Source organism: Silurus meridionalis, chromosome 3, assembly GCF_014805685.1.
Source record: "Silurus meridionalis isolate SWU-2019-XX chromosome 3, ASM1480568v1, whole genome shotgun sequence".
Classification (NCBI taxonomy): Eukaryota; Metazoa; Chordata; class Actinopteri; order Siluriformes; family Siluridae; genus Silurus; species Silurus meridionalis.
The window spans coordinates 25,411,996-25,425,383 of NC_060886.1; the positions used below are offsets into that span (position 1 = coordinate 25,411,996).

The 13,388-nt window shown below is 40.3% G+C and overlaps 1 protein-coding gene across 1 annotated transcript in view; it reads left to right on the forward strand.

Annotated features, from left to right (window-relative positions):
- Positions 1-13,388, forward strand: part of LOC124383133 (plakophilin-4-like) — an 80,644-nt gene that overhangs the window by 47,777 nt on the left and 19,479 nt on the right. The window contains 3 exon segments of the mRNA XM_046845525.1: positions 9,165-9,335; positions 12,417-12,515; positions 12,518-12,620. Coding sequence (XP_046701481.1) covers positions 9,165-9,335; positions 12,417-12,515; positions 12,518-12,620 — 373 coding nt within the window.

Consider the following 13,388-nt stretch of genomic DNA (forward strand, 5'->3'; position numbering starts at 1 on the left):
AATTTGAAAATATTCCCATTAATATAAGAAAGAAGAATCTTACCGCTTTCTGTAAAGGGGAAGAAGATGGCCGTCCAGATGGTCTGGAAATGGCGAGCAGAGTATGATAAACTCATCATTTCCTGTTAGCTGACGACTAAGGTGATGATAATGAGAGCAATATGGATGATGTATAGATTTTTGTACCATACCTAAATAAATGTCCCGGTAGATTGTTGTACATGAAAATACCACATCCCCCGAAAATAAGCCCTACCGCGTCTTTTGGAGCAAGTTTATATAAGACTCTGACTTATTTTCCGAAAAAAACACGGTATCTACGTCTCCAAGCCAACTTAGTTTGCTGGAGGAGCACATATGGTTGGGAATGTCAGGTGTCCTAATACTTTTGTTCATACAGTGTAAAAGATGTGAAAGATGGACTCGCCCTCCACCATGTTGAAGGTGAAGAAGTAACCCTGTCTTTCTATGCTCTCCTGGTCTCTTGCTTGCATCCTGACCTCCAATTATAAGTGTGAAACCATACAGGAGAGGACTTGCAGCTCCCAGCCAATTAATCCCTGTCTTTCTGAACAGGAGCTCATTTTAATGGAGGAGTGGGTAAAAGGATGTGTGTCACATAGGAATGAATTTAAATGTAAACCTTTTTTTTTTGTTTTGTTCTTAAAGGCAATGATGAATAGTTTTTTCTCTGACTGCATGATTTCACACTTCTTGATGATTTGCACGGTCATGTGTTAAACCCTAAACTACTGCCACCGAGACATTTATTGATGAATAACGGCTGAAATTGTTATTTTTTTCTGTTCTGTGTGCGTGTCTTTTGCTGCACTCGGATCTCTCCAGACGTCTTGATCGATGATGTTCCAGGTGAAAACGTCTTACCTTCTTGATGTTTCATTCAGTTGTTGTATGTGTGTGTTTTTCCGGAATTCTCATGCATGCGCAGTCGTTCCATTTGTGCCTCCATTATTTCCTCACTACATGTATTTTTTTTTTTAAATCTGTCAATTGACTTTATTAGAGTTTCACTAGGAACCAAAGGTGACATAAGTCATGTCTATTGTATTCTTTTTTTTTTCTGTTTAGCTCGAGTTTCATACTACATTCCAGAACATGATCTACAGTATGTAGGATTAATATTCTAGAACATGTTGTAGCATTCGTATTCTAGAATTAATGTTTGTAGGATTAATATTCCTGAGCATGGTGTAGGGTTTACATTCAGAACATGATGTGCGGTATGTAGGATTAATATTCTAGAACATGGTGTAGGATTAATGTTCTAGAACATGGTGTAGGATTAATATTCTAGAACATAGTGCAGTAGTAGTAGTAGTAGTAGTAGTAGTAGTAGTAGTAGTAGTATTCTAGAGCATTGTGTATGAGTAGTATTCTAGAACATTTTGTAGGATAAGTATTCCAGAACCTGTATGTAGGATTAGTATTAGAAGAATATGATGTACGTATGATACATTTTAATGGTACAGGGTTTACATTCCAGAACATGATGTACAGTATGTCAGATTAATATTGTAGAACATGATGTATGTAGGACTAGTATTCTAGAACATTAAGATAGATTAGTATTCCAGAACCTGTATGTAAGATTTGTATTCTAGAACATTATGTAGGATTAGTATTCCAGAACCTGTATGTAGGATTAATGTTCTAGAACATATATGTGGGAATAGTATTCCAGAGCTTGTATGTAGGATTAGTATTAGAAGAATATGATGTACATATAATACATTTTCTAAAACTTGACATATGTAGGATTAGTATTCCAGAACCTGTATGTAGGATTAGTTTTCTAGAAAATGTACTGTATGTAGAATTAGAAGAATATGATGTACATATAATACATTTTCTAAAATTTGACATATGTAGGATTAGTATTCTGGGACATGGTGTAGAATCTAATCCGTCATTCTACTTTATTAGAGTTTCACCAGGAACTGAAGGTGACACAAGTCATGTCTATTGTGCTAATTTGTTATACTGTTTAGCTCGAGTGTCATGTTGTACATAGAAACACAGTGAGGGAAATAGGATTTACTCATACATTCCTCACTCTGGATTGAATCCGTTTCGGATTTCTCTGGCAGTAGTAATTGTGTCCTTGACAGTTACAGATTTTGCTCTACACACGAGCTGCATTGTCTCCTGACACCTTGTTGATTTAGCTACAGCTTTACTGTAACTTCACTGACGATGGCTTTATGTGTGTGTGTGTGTGTGTCTATGAGAGAGAGAGAGAGAGAGAGAGAGAGGGAGCAAAAAAGCTGATTCTTGCTGACATTGTGCTGATTTATTAAGCGCATGACAAATCACACATGAAAACCCTGTGCATGGCAACCCAACAAACTTACTTTCTTTCTTTTTTTTGTCTTTCTTTAATTTTGTCTTTCTGTCTTCCCAATTTATGTTCCACTCACTTTCACAAGCCTTTTTATTCTCTCACCTCTCTTTCTCCTTTTATTCATCTCATTTAACACTGGGTTATTACCACTGATTGGGTTATTGGCAGTAGAGTGCCACTTCTATTTTCCCCCTTTAGAAATGTCAGATCTGGATGAAACATGTCCTGTCACGTGTCATGTTCCATTCTGGCTTCTTGGAACCTGGACAGACAAAGAACTCTGACTGTGATATTATTCTAATATTACATTTCTGAAGCATATTTTGCCAACTGCAGGCCGCCATAAGCTTTCCAAAAACGGTCTTTCTGTCTTTAAGCAAATTCCAGTCAGCTGCGTCTAGTTAAGTGTGTGCATTCGTTTACTGGGTCTGTGTGCCAGGAGATCTCTGCCAAGAACCATCAGCAGATCCTTCAGTAATAACTAATGAAGCTGGGCCAAATGAGGATTTATTAGGCACAGTACCAGAGCTTTGCCCTGCCATTGACTAAACTTTTCGTCTCTGAGCCTGATCATTACACTCGGATCTCGATTGCCAAGTTATATGTGTGTGTGTGTGTGTGTGTGTGTGTGTGTGTGTGTGTGTGTGTGAGTGTGTGTGTGTGAGTGTGAGTGTGTGTGTTTGCACGTGAAACATTGTCGACGAGATGGAGCGTTGCACCATGGCTACCTGCCGTTAGCTGTCGTTGTGGAGACACCTACATATTTGGAGACGCCTACATATCCCCCAGAGTACACTGTTACCCAGGCACTAAAATGCCCAGAGTGCTTTGCTGCGCTTTTTTAGGTAGGTCTTTAGGATTCCAGAAAACATATAAAACCATAAAAATTTCCTTAATTAATCACCGTTGATGTGTGTGGCCTCTTCTAGGATAACTCCGCCCCATCCTGTGCTCACTATATGGTTTCATGAGGATGAAAATGGTGCAAGTCATATGCACGTGGCCCGAACTATAATCAGGGAGCTTTTAGAGTGACCTGCAATCAGTCAATCATTTGTATGTATACTTCACATGTATGTAGCTTTAAATGGTACAAGATATTTGTGATGTGAAAAATGTCACCAAAGTGCTGTGTGGAAACGGTCACGAACGTTCCAGAGCTTTCTAGAATCTGGTGTAGAATAGGTTTCTAGATCACGCTGTTTTATTCTCGAGCAGACTCATAATAATCTGAAACATAATGTGTGAATGATTAATATTCTAGAACATGGTGTGGAATTCATATGCTAGAACATAAGATATGTACGATTAATTATCTAAAACATGATGTAGGATTAACATTCTAGAACAGGGGTGTCAAAATTAATTGCACAGGGGGCCAAAACCCAAAGCACTCTTTAGGTCATGGGCCGAACAGGATAAACATTTATTGAACACACTAAAACTAAATGTTTTTTTTAACATAAATATGAATAAAACAGACAGGAATATTATTCCAGAATAAATCAACTTAAACTTTAACTTAAAATATTTTGCTCTCCATAAAAATATCTCCTGTCAAAATTATACAAGTTAGAAATATGAACATGCTGCAATAAAACCCTGAACAAATAAATAAAAATTGTGCTTTAAGTAAACGTTAAAACAACAAATCAAAACAAACCGATTTATTTGCTCTTATGCCATTTTATAAAAAAACAATCTTAAACTTTAAATAAATTAAAATATTTTGCTCTCCATAAAAATATCTCCTGTCAAACACCAGACGTCTCACAGCTTCATCATGCAGCTCTTCAGAAACTCTCCCTCAGTAAATAACCGGCTGATGTGACTCTTTATCCTCTGCTTTCACACCAGCTTCACTTTGTGATTTTGCTCAGGTGAAAAACGTCTGCTGAAATGTCAGATTCTTCTTTAACTCTTCTCCTTCCTGTATCTTCTGCTCTGCATTCAGGTTTTTTAGCTTCTCCTGATGTTTTGTCTCGTAGTTCCGTATTAGATTCAATTTCTTAATTACAGTCACATTCCCTCCAGTAATAAAACACACGTGTTTACCGGCAGTGTCAGTAAACATCTACTCAAAATCCCATCGGTATTAAAAATCTCTATTTTCAGACTCAACTTTTCTCTTCACCATTTTGAAGGGCTTCACAATAACTGTACAATAGGGTTAAATACATCAACAGAAGCTTAACTTGATTGACACCGGAATGTTCCCAGGAAGCCTAGAGTTCGTTGAGGCAGCTGAAGCGCTGCATTATGGAATCTGTAGTTTGTGTCATTAGCGCTTTATTTCGTCGGGACTTTAACAATAATAATAGAGCTTTATAAAATCATCTCGCGAGCCAGATATAATTGTACGTCGGGCCTTGAGTTTAACACGTGTTCTAGAACATGATGTATGTAGGACCAGTATTTTAGAACATGGTGTAGAATATATATTCTACAGTGTGATGTGTGTGTGGATTAATATTCTTGAACATGGTGTAGGATTAACATTCCAGAACATAATATACAGTATGTAGGATTAATATTCTAGAACATCGTGTAGGATTCTAATGCTAGAACGTAATATATGTACGATTGATTTTCTAGAACATGGTGTAGGATTCATTTCCCAGAACTTGACATATTTAGGATTAGCATTCTAGAACATGATGTAGAATTCATGTGTTGAATTCTAAAGTGTGATGTGTGTGGGGGATTAATATTCTTGAACATGTTGTAGGATTAACATTCCAGAACACAATATACAGTATGAATGATTAATATTCCAGAACATGGTGTAGGATTCTAATGCTAGAATGTAATATATGTCTTATTGATTTTCCAGAACATGGTGTAGGATTCATTTCCCAGAACTTGACATATTTAGGATTAGCATTCTAGAACATGATGTAGAATTTATGTGTTGAATTCTAGAGTGTGATGTGTGTGGATTAATATTCTTGAACATGGTGTAGGATTAACATTCCAGAACATAATATACAGTATGTAGGATTAATATTCTAGAACATCGTGTAGGATTCTAATGCTAGAACGTAATATATGTACGATTGATTTTCTAGAACATGGTGTAGGATTCATTTCCCAGAACTTGACATATTTAGGATTAGCATTCTAGAACATGATGTAGAATTCATGTGTTGAATTCTAAAGTGTGATGTGTGTGGGGGATTAATATTCTTGAACATGTTGTAGGATTAACATTCCAGAACACAATATACAGTATGAATGATTAATATTCCAGAACATGGTGTAGGATTCTAATGCTAGAATGTAATATATGTCTTATTGATTTTCCAGAACATGGTGTAGGATTCATTTCCCAGAACTTGACATATTTAGGATTAGCATTCTAGAACATGATGTAGAATTTATGTGTTGAATTCTAGAGTGTGATGTGTGTGAGGATTAATATTCTTGAACATGGTGTAGGATTAACATTTCAGAACATAATATACAGTATGTAGCATTAATATTCTAGAACATGTTGTGGGATTTATATGCTAGAACGTAATATATGCACGATTGATTGATTTTTTTTTTTTTTTAGACCATGGTGTAGGATTCATTTCCCAGAACTTGACATATGTAGGATCAGTATTCTAGAACCTGGTGTAGGGTTAACATTTCCGAACATAATATACAGTATGTAGGATTAATATTCTATAACATGATGTAGAATTACGTTCTTGAAGATGGTGTAGGATTGATATCATAGAACGTGCTGGCGGATTCTGGAACATTCTGTAATGATTCCTGCTTCGACTTGGTTGAGGTGGCGTGGGCACAAGAGCATGAAAGTGCACCTGAACAATGCTTTCTCTCTCTCTCTCTCTCTCTCTCTCTCTCTCTCTCTCTCTCTCTCTCTCTCACACATTCTCATCCCCTTTGTCTTTTTCATGCTCTATCGCTATCTCTGTCCTGCTTTTCCCATCCCTCTTTTCTCATTAGCTCACCCTGTCTTAAGTTTGATTATCTGTGAAACTGTTTGTTCCTCTGCACTTTCCAAATTTTCCAGCGCTTGTAGACCGAAGCTTCAGCAGGATTGCATGGAAAAACGCATCACATCTTTAGAGAACCTTGTGTGTGTGTGTGTGTGTGTGTGTGTGTGTGTGTGTGTGTGTGTGTGTGTGTGTGTTTTCGCTTGTATTCCAATGCAATTCAATATAGGACTCGTATAATTTCATACAGCCACAGTCAGAATATTAGCAGTAACTGATCACATGGCCTTTGAAACAAAACCAAACAAACTTTTCTTTTTTCTTTTTTTGAGATAATGTGTGAAGGGTAGGGTGTCTCCCACCGCATCGTGGTTTCCATGAAAACATACTTCGCCTAATAGTCTTTTTTTTTTATCTTGTGTCTGTGAGATGTTTCTTGAGTCAAGCTTTTATTGTCATTTCAGCCATATGAAGCTGACGCAGGACACAGTGAAATGAGACGCCATTTCTCCATGCTGTTGGCTTTGCGGACGTAGCGTGTTGTGTAAATGTCTGTGATAGTGGGGAGACGTCCCGATTCCTTCGTTTTCCAAGATTATATAGTGTTCTCTGACCCTCGCCAGTTTGTTTAACAATTTATCGATAGCAATAATGAATATTCCTGTGCCCGTGTGTGTACAAACACATTTATAGAATAGAACAATGATTTCTTTATTTGCCCAAATTAAACCCACACCGAGTTTACGAAGTCCTGCCTCATCAACCTGTACACTGTAGCATGTTTTATTGCTGCCTTGTCACAGATATAAAAAAAAAAATAACAATATTTTAGGCCTTAAAAAGTCCTATATTAGGTCTTAAATAATGCAATTTTCTGATGTCCCTGTAATGCGAACTCCGATTCGCATGCGTTTTTTTTTGTTTCCTTGGTGTTGTATTTTTTTCTTTCATTAGTATTCCCCGTATTACGACTAGAAATTAGACCAACATGCAGCAGCCAATCAGTTTCCTGTTATTAGCGCGAATCTCTCTCGGATTGTACCACGGCCGTAAAACTGATTTAATTTTTTAGCTCAGGCCAGTCGCTTACAATGTATGTGTGCGTGAGATTTTGACGTCGTTATATAGGTCATAAATCTCGTTCTTAAGAGTCTTAAATTTTATTTGGTGTTTGTGGCACCTGAACAAGATTCTTTTTCGTTTTTTCGTAATTACCTCCACACTTCTAGACAGATTTCGGAGTGTGCTTGTGGGGATTTGTGCTCATTCAGCCACGAGGGGCCTTAGATGAAGTGTGAGGAGGTGTTCCAATTCATCTCAAAGGTGTCCAATAGGGTTGAGGTCAGAGTTCTGTAGCAGACCACTTAAGATCTTTCACTTGAAGCCATCTACACCGTATTCATATTCATGGAGCTGGCTGTGCACAATGGCATTGTCATGCTGGAGCAAGTCTGGGGCTCCTAGTTGTGTGGAGTGTGAAGGGAATGGCACATGATCCTCCAACTTTGTAAGAACAGTTTGGAGATGAACCACATATGGCTGGAAAGTTTTTTTATTTTTATTTTTTATTTTTTACAGGAGACTGTATATAAAAGGAGTGAGCGTTGTTTCTCACAGCCCTCGACTGCACTGTTCTCTGAGTCTTGCCGAGTGACACTAAAGACCACGATCAGTAAACCTTCATGTTAACTTCATGTGTTCCGTTTGAAGAGTGTGTGTTTGCAGGCGCCACTAACCCGCCCGCTGTACTTCTACTTGTGTCCCTTTGAGCTCTGCCTCACATCTGGATGGAAAAATAATATGACTTCAGAGCTGAAGCGATGCACAGTATCCCTCTGGAAAATGAAAAAACACACACACCGCAGTCTGCTGTGTCGACTTACAGTCGAAAACCCATGTTTGATTTGCTTCATGCACAGATTCTCTCCGTCACTTAAACCCAAACAAAAATGCAAACCCAGCGCTTTGCTCGGAGCCCAAAACGCACGCACAAAACACACAAGGCTATGATTTAAAGTGCATACGCGTTACCTCATCCGGATTTTCCCTGGCAGATGAGAGCGGGGTTGAATGGTAGGGTGCCAGCAGTTACTGTTCTTCTCTTCAGATAAAGACACACAACCACATTGTGGTGTTTCGGTTTTCACTGTGTCCCTTTATATGCATTAAAAGTGTATGTCGCAGTATATCGGCGCACAGCGTTCAGTAAAAACGCACTCGGAACCTTTGCGTCAGATTTTCCGTATAGAGATTTGGAAAACCTCGCAGCTCCACCTTCCGAATTTTAACACCGTAATGTATATTAATGCCGGTGTGCAGTTAGAGCAAACGTGTCTTTATGATCAGGGTACGTATAATTAACTTACTTTTCTTCCCAGGTTTACAGAGTGCTGAGTGCTGAGTGCTGGTATTAGCGTATCAGCAATTCCAAGTCTAGACAAACTCAAAATATGTATTCCGTGCCTTATTATTGGCCCTGCTGTATAATAAGAATTAGAGGCTTTTAAGCTGCGTTCTGTGTGAGAGGAAATCGCTGCAACTTACGCAGTCCGTCTAGCTACAATTCCTCCTAACTTCTTCACAGCTAAGGCTTCAACTTAAAATTATGCTCTTTTCCTTCACTCTCCAAACCTTCTGATTGCAAATGCCAGGTGTATTTCCTACACCATTCTCTCTAGACTCTGCCTGCAGGACAGGATCTGTAAAGTCAATATTATTCTCACCGTCTATTTACTTCTGAGTCATACACTCCCAGTCACTACCAGAAACCAAAAAAAAAAAAAAAAAAAAACTGGATCCAGTGTGTGAAAGGGAACTGCCTCTCTCATCCTGTGCCAACCGATTGTCCTCGGCAGGTCTGCGATCGTCCTTCGCCAGTCAGCACAGTCATCATGGAGCCGATCTGCGCTCGACCGTGAGTCCAGACCGCCACATTGGACCCATCTACGAAGACCGGGCCTTTCACGGGCCTCTGTACCGCAGCCCGAGCCACATTACGCACTCCCCACTCTACAGATCACCTTCAGGTACATCTTAACACGCTCGCCTTCCTTTCTGACAGAGCAGCCCACCTCTTTCTGACCTTTTACATCCTGATTTTTTTATTGGGAATGTGTATAAAAGCTCTTTGTGGCCTGTTAGGATTCAAGCGGTTTATCAGTCAGCATTACTAATGAGTAATTACTATAGATAGCAATAATAACCAGTTGTATCAGCTGCATTTGAGGACTTGGGTTTAATGTGAAAGACTGTAAGTGTGTGGTTTAGTGGACGGTGTGTAGGGTGGGCGGCAGGGTGGGAGTCATCAGCATGTCATTTCTGTTTAGGTGAGAAATTCAGCACTGAACCGGGGTATGCCAACTTTAGGTGTGCTGAGAAGATTGCTTCTGATCTCAAGGGTGGCTTTTAGAACTGGGCATATTCTACTGTCATTCTTCATGTGTGGGTATTCATAAGCTTTTAAGCCACTTATATGTGTGTGTGAGAGAAAGAGAGAGATTGTTCTCAAAGACTCGGGTGTCCCATCACTTCTTTATCTCCCCATAGAGAACACTGCGTTCTTCAAAGGCATGTATTTCCTTGGCCTTCAGAAAGAGCAGGAGAGACCGAGGGAGATCTCGCATGCAGAAGCAAGAGCGAGGGATGAAAATATAAAGGAAAAGCGCAGGAGGTCCACTGTCAGAGTGTTAATAGTCGGCGAGTTTTTGTTCTACCTTCAAACCGGCAAGCCACGAACGACATTTTCAGGCTAGAAGACGAAAAGGGGAAGAATAAAAAAAGTGCTTAATCCTATTAAAAATGACTTAAATGACCACCCCAAATGTTCGGCTGCAGTAAGCAATGCGCTTAAAATGGCACACTTCCTAGATTTATCACATGTCACATTGTGGTTATCTTGATTACCAACACCCATGCATGCATACACTGGTGTCAGTGAAACATGGTGGTGGGGACTGTCCAAGACATTTGGATGGTGGGGAAGACAAACCAGATACACATGCTGTAGTCGATTAGAATTTGGATATGGGTTTGCCGAACAGCGAGTCTGAGCATTTGAGTGTAGCGTGTGCAAAACAGAAGCAAATCTGCGAATTGGCTTTTTATCTCTTGCTCTCCTGCTCTCTCTGGAGTGTACACTCTAGCCTCCCCCGTCATACCTGGTAGGTTTGCTCATAGGAAGTCTGGAGACAGCTCTATCATAAATACATGCAATATGTTTGTACTCAGCTACATAACTACAGAGAGAGAGAGAGAAAAATAAAAAGTCAATCGGGTCTTCTTAGTAGGAAGCACCTCAGTGCAAATAATCCATTCAGATCCCCGAGTGCTCTTTTTTGCGCTGCTTCTAAATGAAATCTTAATAGCGCTCTGCTTTCTCAGCTGTCCATTCGCGGCAGCTTTAATCATCGCTGTTACCAATCGCGTTGTGTCGGGAAAAAAACTGCGCTCCGACTCATCGAAGGCTAATCGCGGTTTAAACCAGGAAGGAAGAGACCGTTTTCCTTCGAAGCTATAAAGCATGCAGAAGCTTAGCGATAAGCTTGTTCTCCTATAGCTTCCATAGCACCATCAAATGCAGTTTGCCAAACAGCGTCAGTCGCGTCACTTGCTGAAAATAAAAAAGAAACGGCAAAACAGCGTGTGAGGTGGAAAAAAAAGAATCAGCTCCGGCTTCACCTTTACTGATGGGTGGCACCGCAGGCAGACGGATGATTCGGGGGAGGAAAACGTCGACAGAACGAGCGACTAAATCGTTCTTCCGCCCGTCGCTTTTTCTTTTATCCAGATAATCACTTTTGGAAGCCTAATGTGGAACGTTCTTTCTTTGAGAGCCATGACAGGACAATTCTTCCCACATTCTTTAGTGCACGACTGAACTCTTACTATCTTTGCCCTGGGAAGAAGAAGAAAAAAAAACATTTTCAGCCTGAGTGCACTATGCAATTAAGGCTTAATTCAAAATAAGATCCAATCAGAGGCAAGTTAATGGAATTAAATGTGCTAGTTCATCTGGGTGATGCTTTCATGCTATTTCAGCCATTTGTCTCCAGTTAAGGGGGAACGTTTTTTTTCTCACACTGGTGGTACCTCTTCTCTTTTTAAATTACCTTTTAAAGCATAGTAATGGACTCAATAATACCAGTGAATAATAGTGCAAGCAGAACTATTTACAGTGCCACCAACAATGTCTCTCACGGTTTACTGTATCAAAAAGATTTCGAGGCTAGTTTTGTAACACGCCAACAGATGGCAGCACAAGGCTGTGCACACAGTCACAGGCAGCACCGACCTTCATAAGTCAGTGTGCCAAAGGTCCTGTGTACATCGGGAGCTAGATTTGCCTCCTGCGGGCTTCTCCCTCTTCCAGAAGATTGATCCGCTTCAAAAGCAGACTTTCAGGAAACATTCCAGAGGTAGCAGGAACGCCAGGAGTGCCGTATTGCTGCGCAAGGGGAACATTTCGAAGTCGATCATGCGGAAACACAGAAAAAGTACGATCTCGTAAACAAGGCTAGTCTCAAAACCTTTTGATAAACCTTCCAGGTAGTTGCGCCCGAAGCGGGAAAAACGAGTAATTCTTTAGGAGGAACGATTCAACCGAGCTGCTCACAAACTAAATATTTAATAAGACTTGGCAAAATGGAGCCCATTCCCAGTTTGTCTGTGTACAGGTGAAGAAAGTCAGTGTCGATCGGCGAAGCCTTTGATACATGTGTGCAGAATTAAACCTGCTACACAGTTACTCTGTACATTTCCTCTGCATGGAAACAGTGTGAACTCACTGGCAAAAAGTGAATCGTGTTTACTACAGGATTGAACGGCACTAATGGCTTCCAGATTGACGGAATAACTGCGTGTGTGTATCTTGAAAAGGCTGTTAAATCCCAGACATCCACACTCCCACTCGTGTAGACGCTCTTTCACCGTCTGGGCTTTTCAAGCATTTTCTCACACATCTCTCTTTTTTTATTTATCAAATTTTTTTCACTCACTCACTCACTCACTCACTCACTCACTCACTCACTCTCTCTCTCTCTCTCTCTCTCTCTCTCTCTCTGTTTAAAAAGCAAAATGCACGTTTTCACATTTTCATGTATTCCTCTAAGGCGTAGGGAACCTGCAGAGGAGCTCCAGTCAGCGCAGCAACATGACGTACCAAAGAAGCAACAACTACACAGCGGTGACGTACTCGGACCCGTACCGCCCGGCCCGTACCGATCCTCTGAGGGAGGCTTCAGTCGGCACGCCGTCAGCATCGACGAAGGAGCCGTTCGCTCTCCCTCCATTGACAGTATTCAGAAAGACCCCAGGTAGCAACACGTGCTTCTGCTCTTTACTTTTCCCATTGCAATATACACTTTTCTTTTTTTTTGTTTGTAAAACGTGTCGGACTTCCGATTAGAAGTTTGTGAGTTCAAATCCCAACACCACCAAGCTGCCATTGCTGGACACTTGAGCAAGGCCCTTAACCCCTCACCTGCTCAGTTGTTTAAACGAGATGCACTTGTATTGTCAAAAAGTAATAATATAGTATGTGCTTTTTGAGCATCGCATTCCACATTTGGTCCCAATTGTGTCTTTATTTTATTATATTCGTGTTCATCGGAAACAAGGGTGTGAGTAAAGGCAGGTACTGATGTAGTTGAGGAGGCCTGGGGTGCGTTCACATTCATCCCAGAAGTGTTCAGTGGGGTGGAGATCAGAGCTCTATAGCAACCCAATCAAGATCTTCCTCTCCAAAGCATGTCAAACAGATCATCATGGAGCTGGCTTTGTGCACAGGGGTGGCAGGGCAGCATGCAATGCAGCAATAAAAAACATTATTTATTATTTGTTGCTGCCAGTGGTCCTGTAGTGAATTTTTATCGCTGAGGGAAATTGTGATGGTCACTGCATCTTACTGCCACACTCATTTTCAAAGACTCCAAGATATTGATGAATCAATAAAAAAAAAAAAAGTATTCAATCCTGGAGGACTTCTGGTCTCTTTGAGAAAGTGCAGGAGATGGTGTGTGCTTATCTGGATGCGGAAAGACAAAAAGGACGAGCTCCATTTTTTGGCTCATAAACCTCAAGAG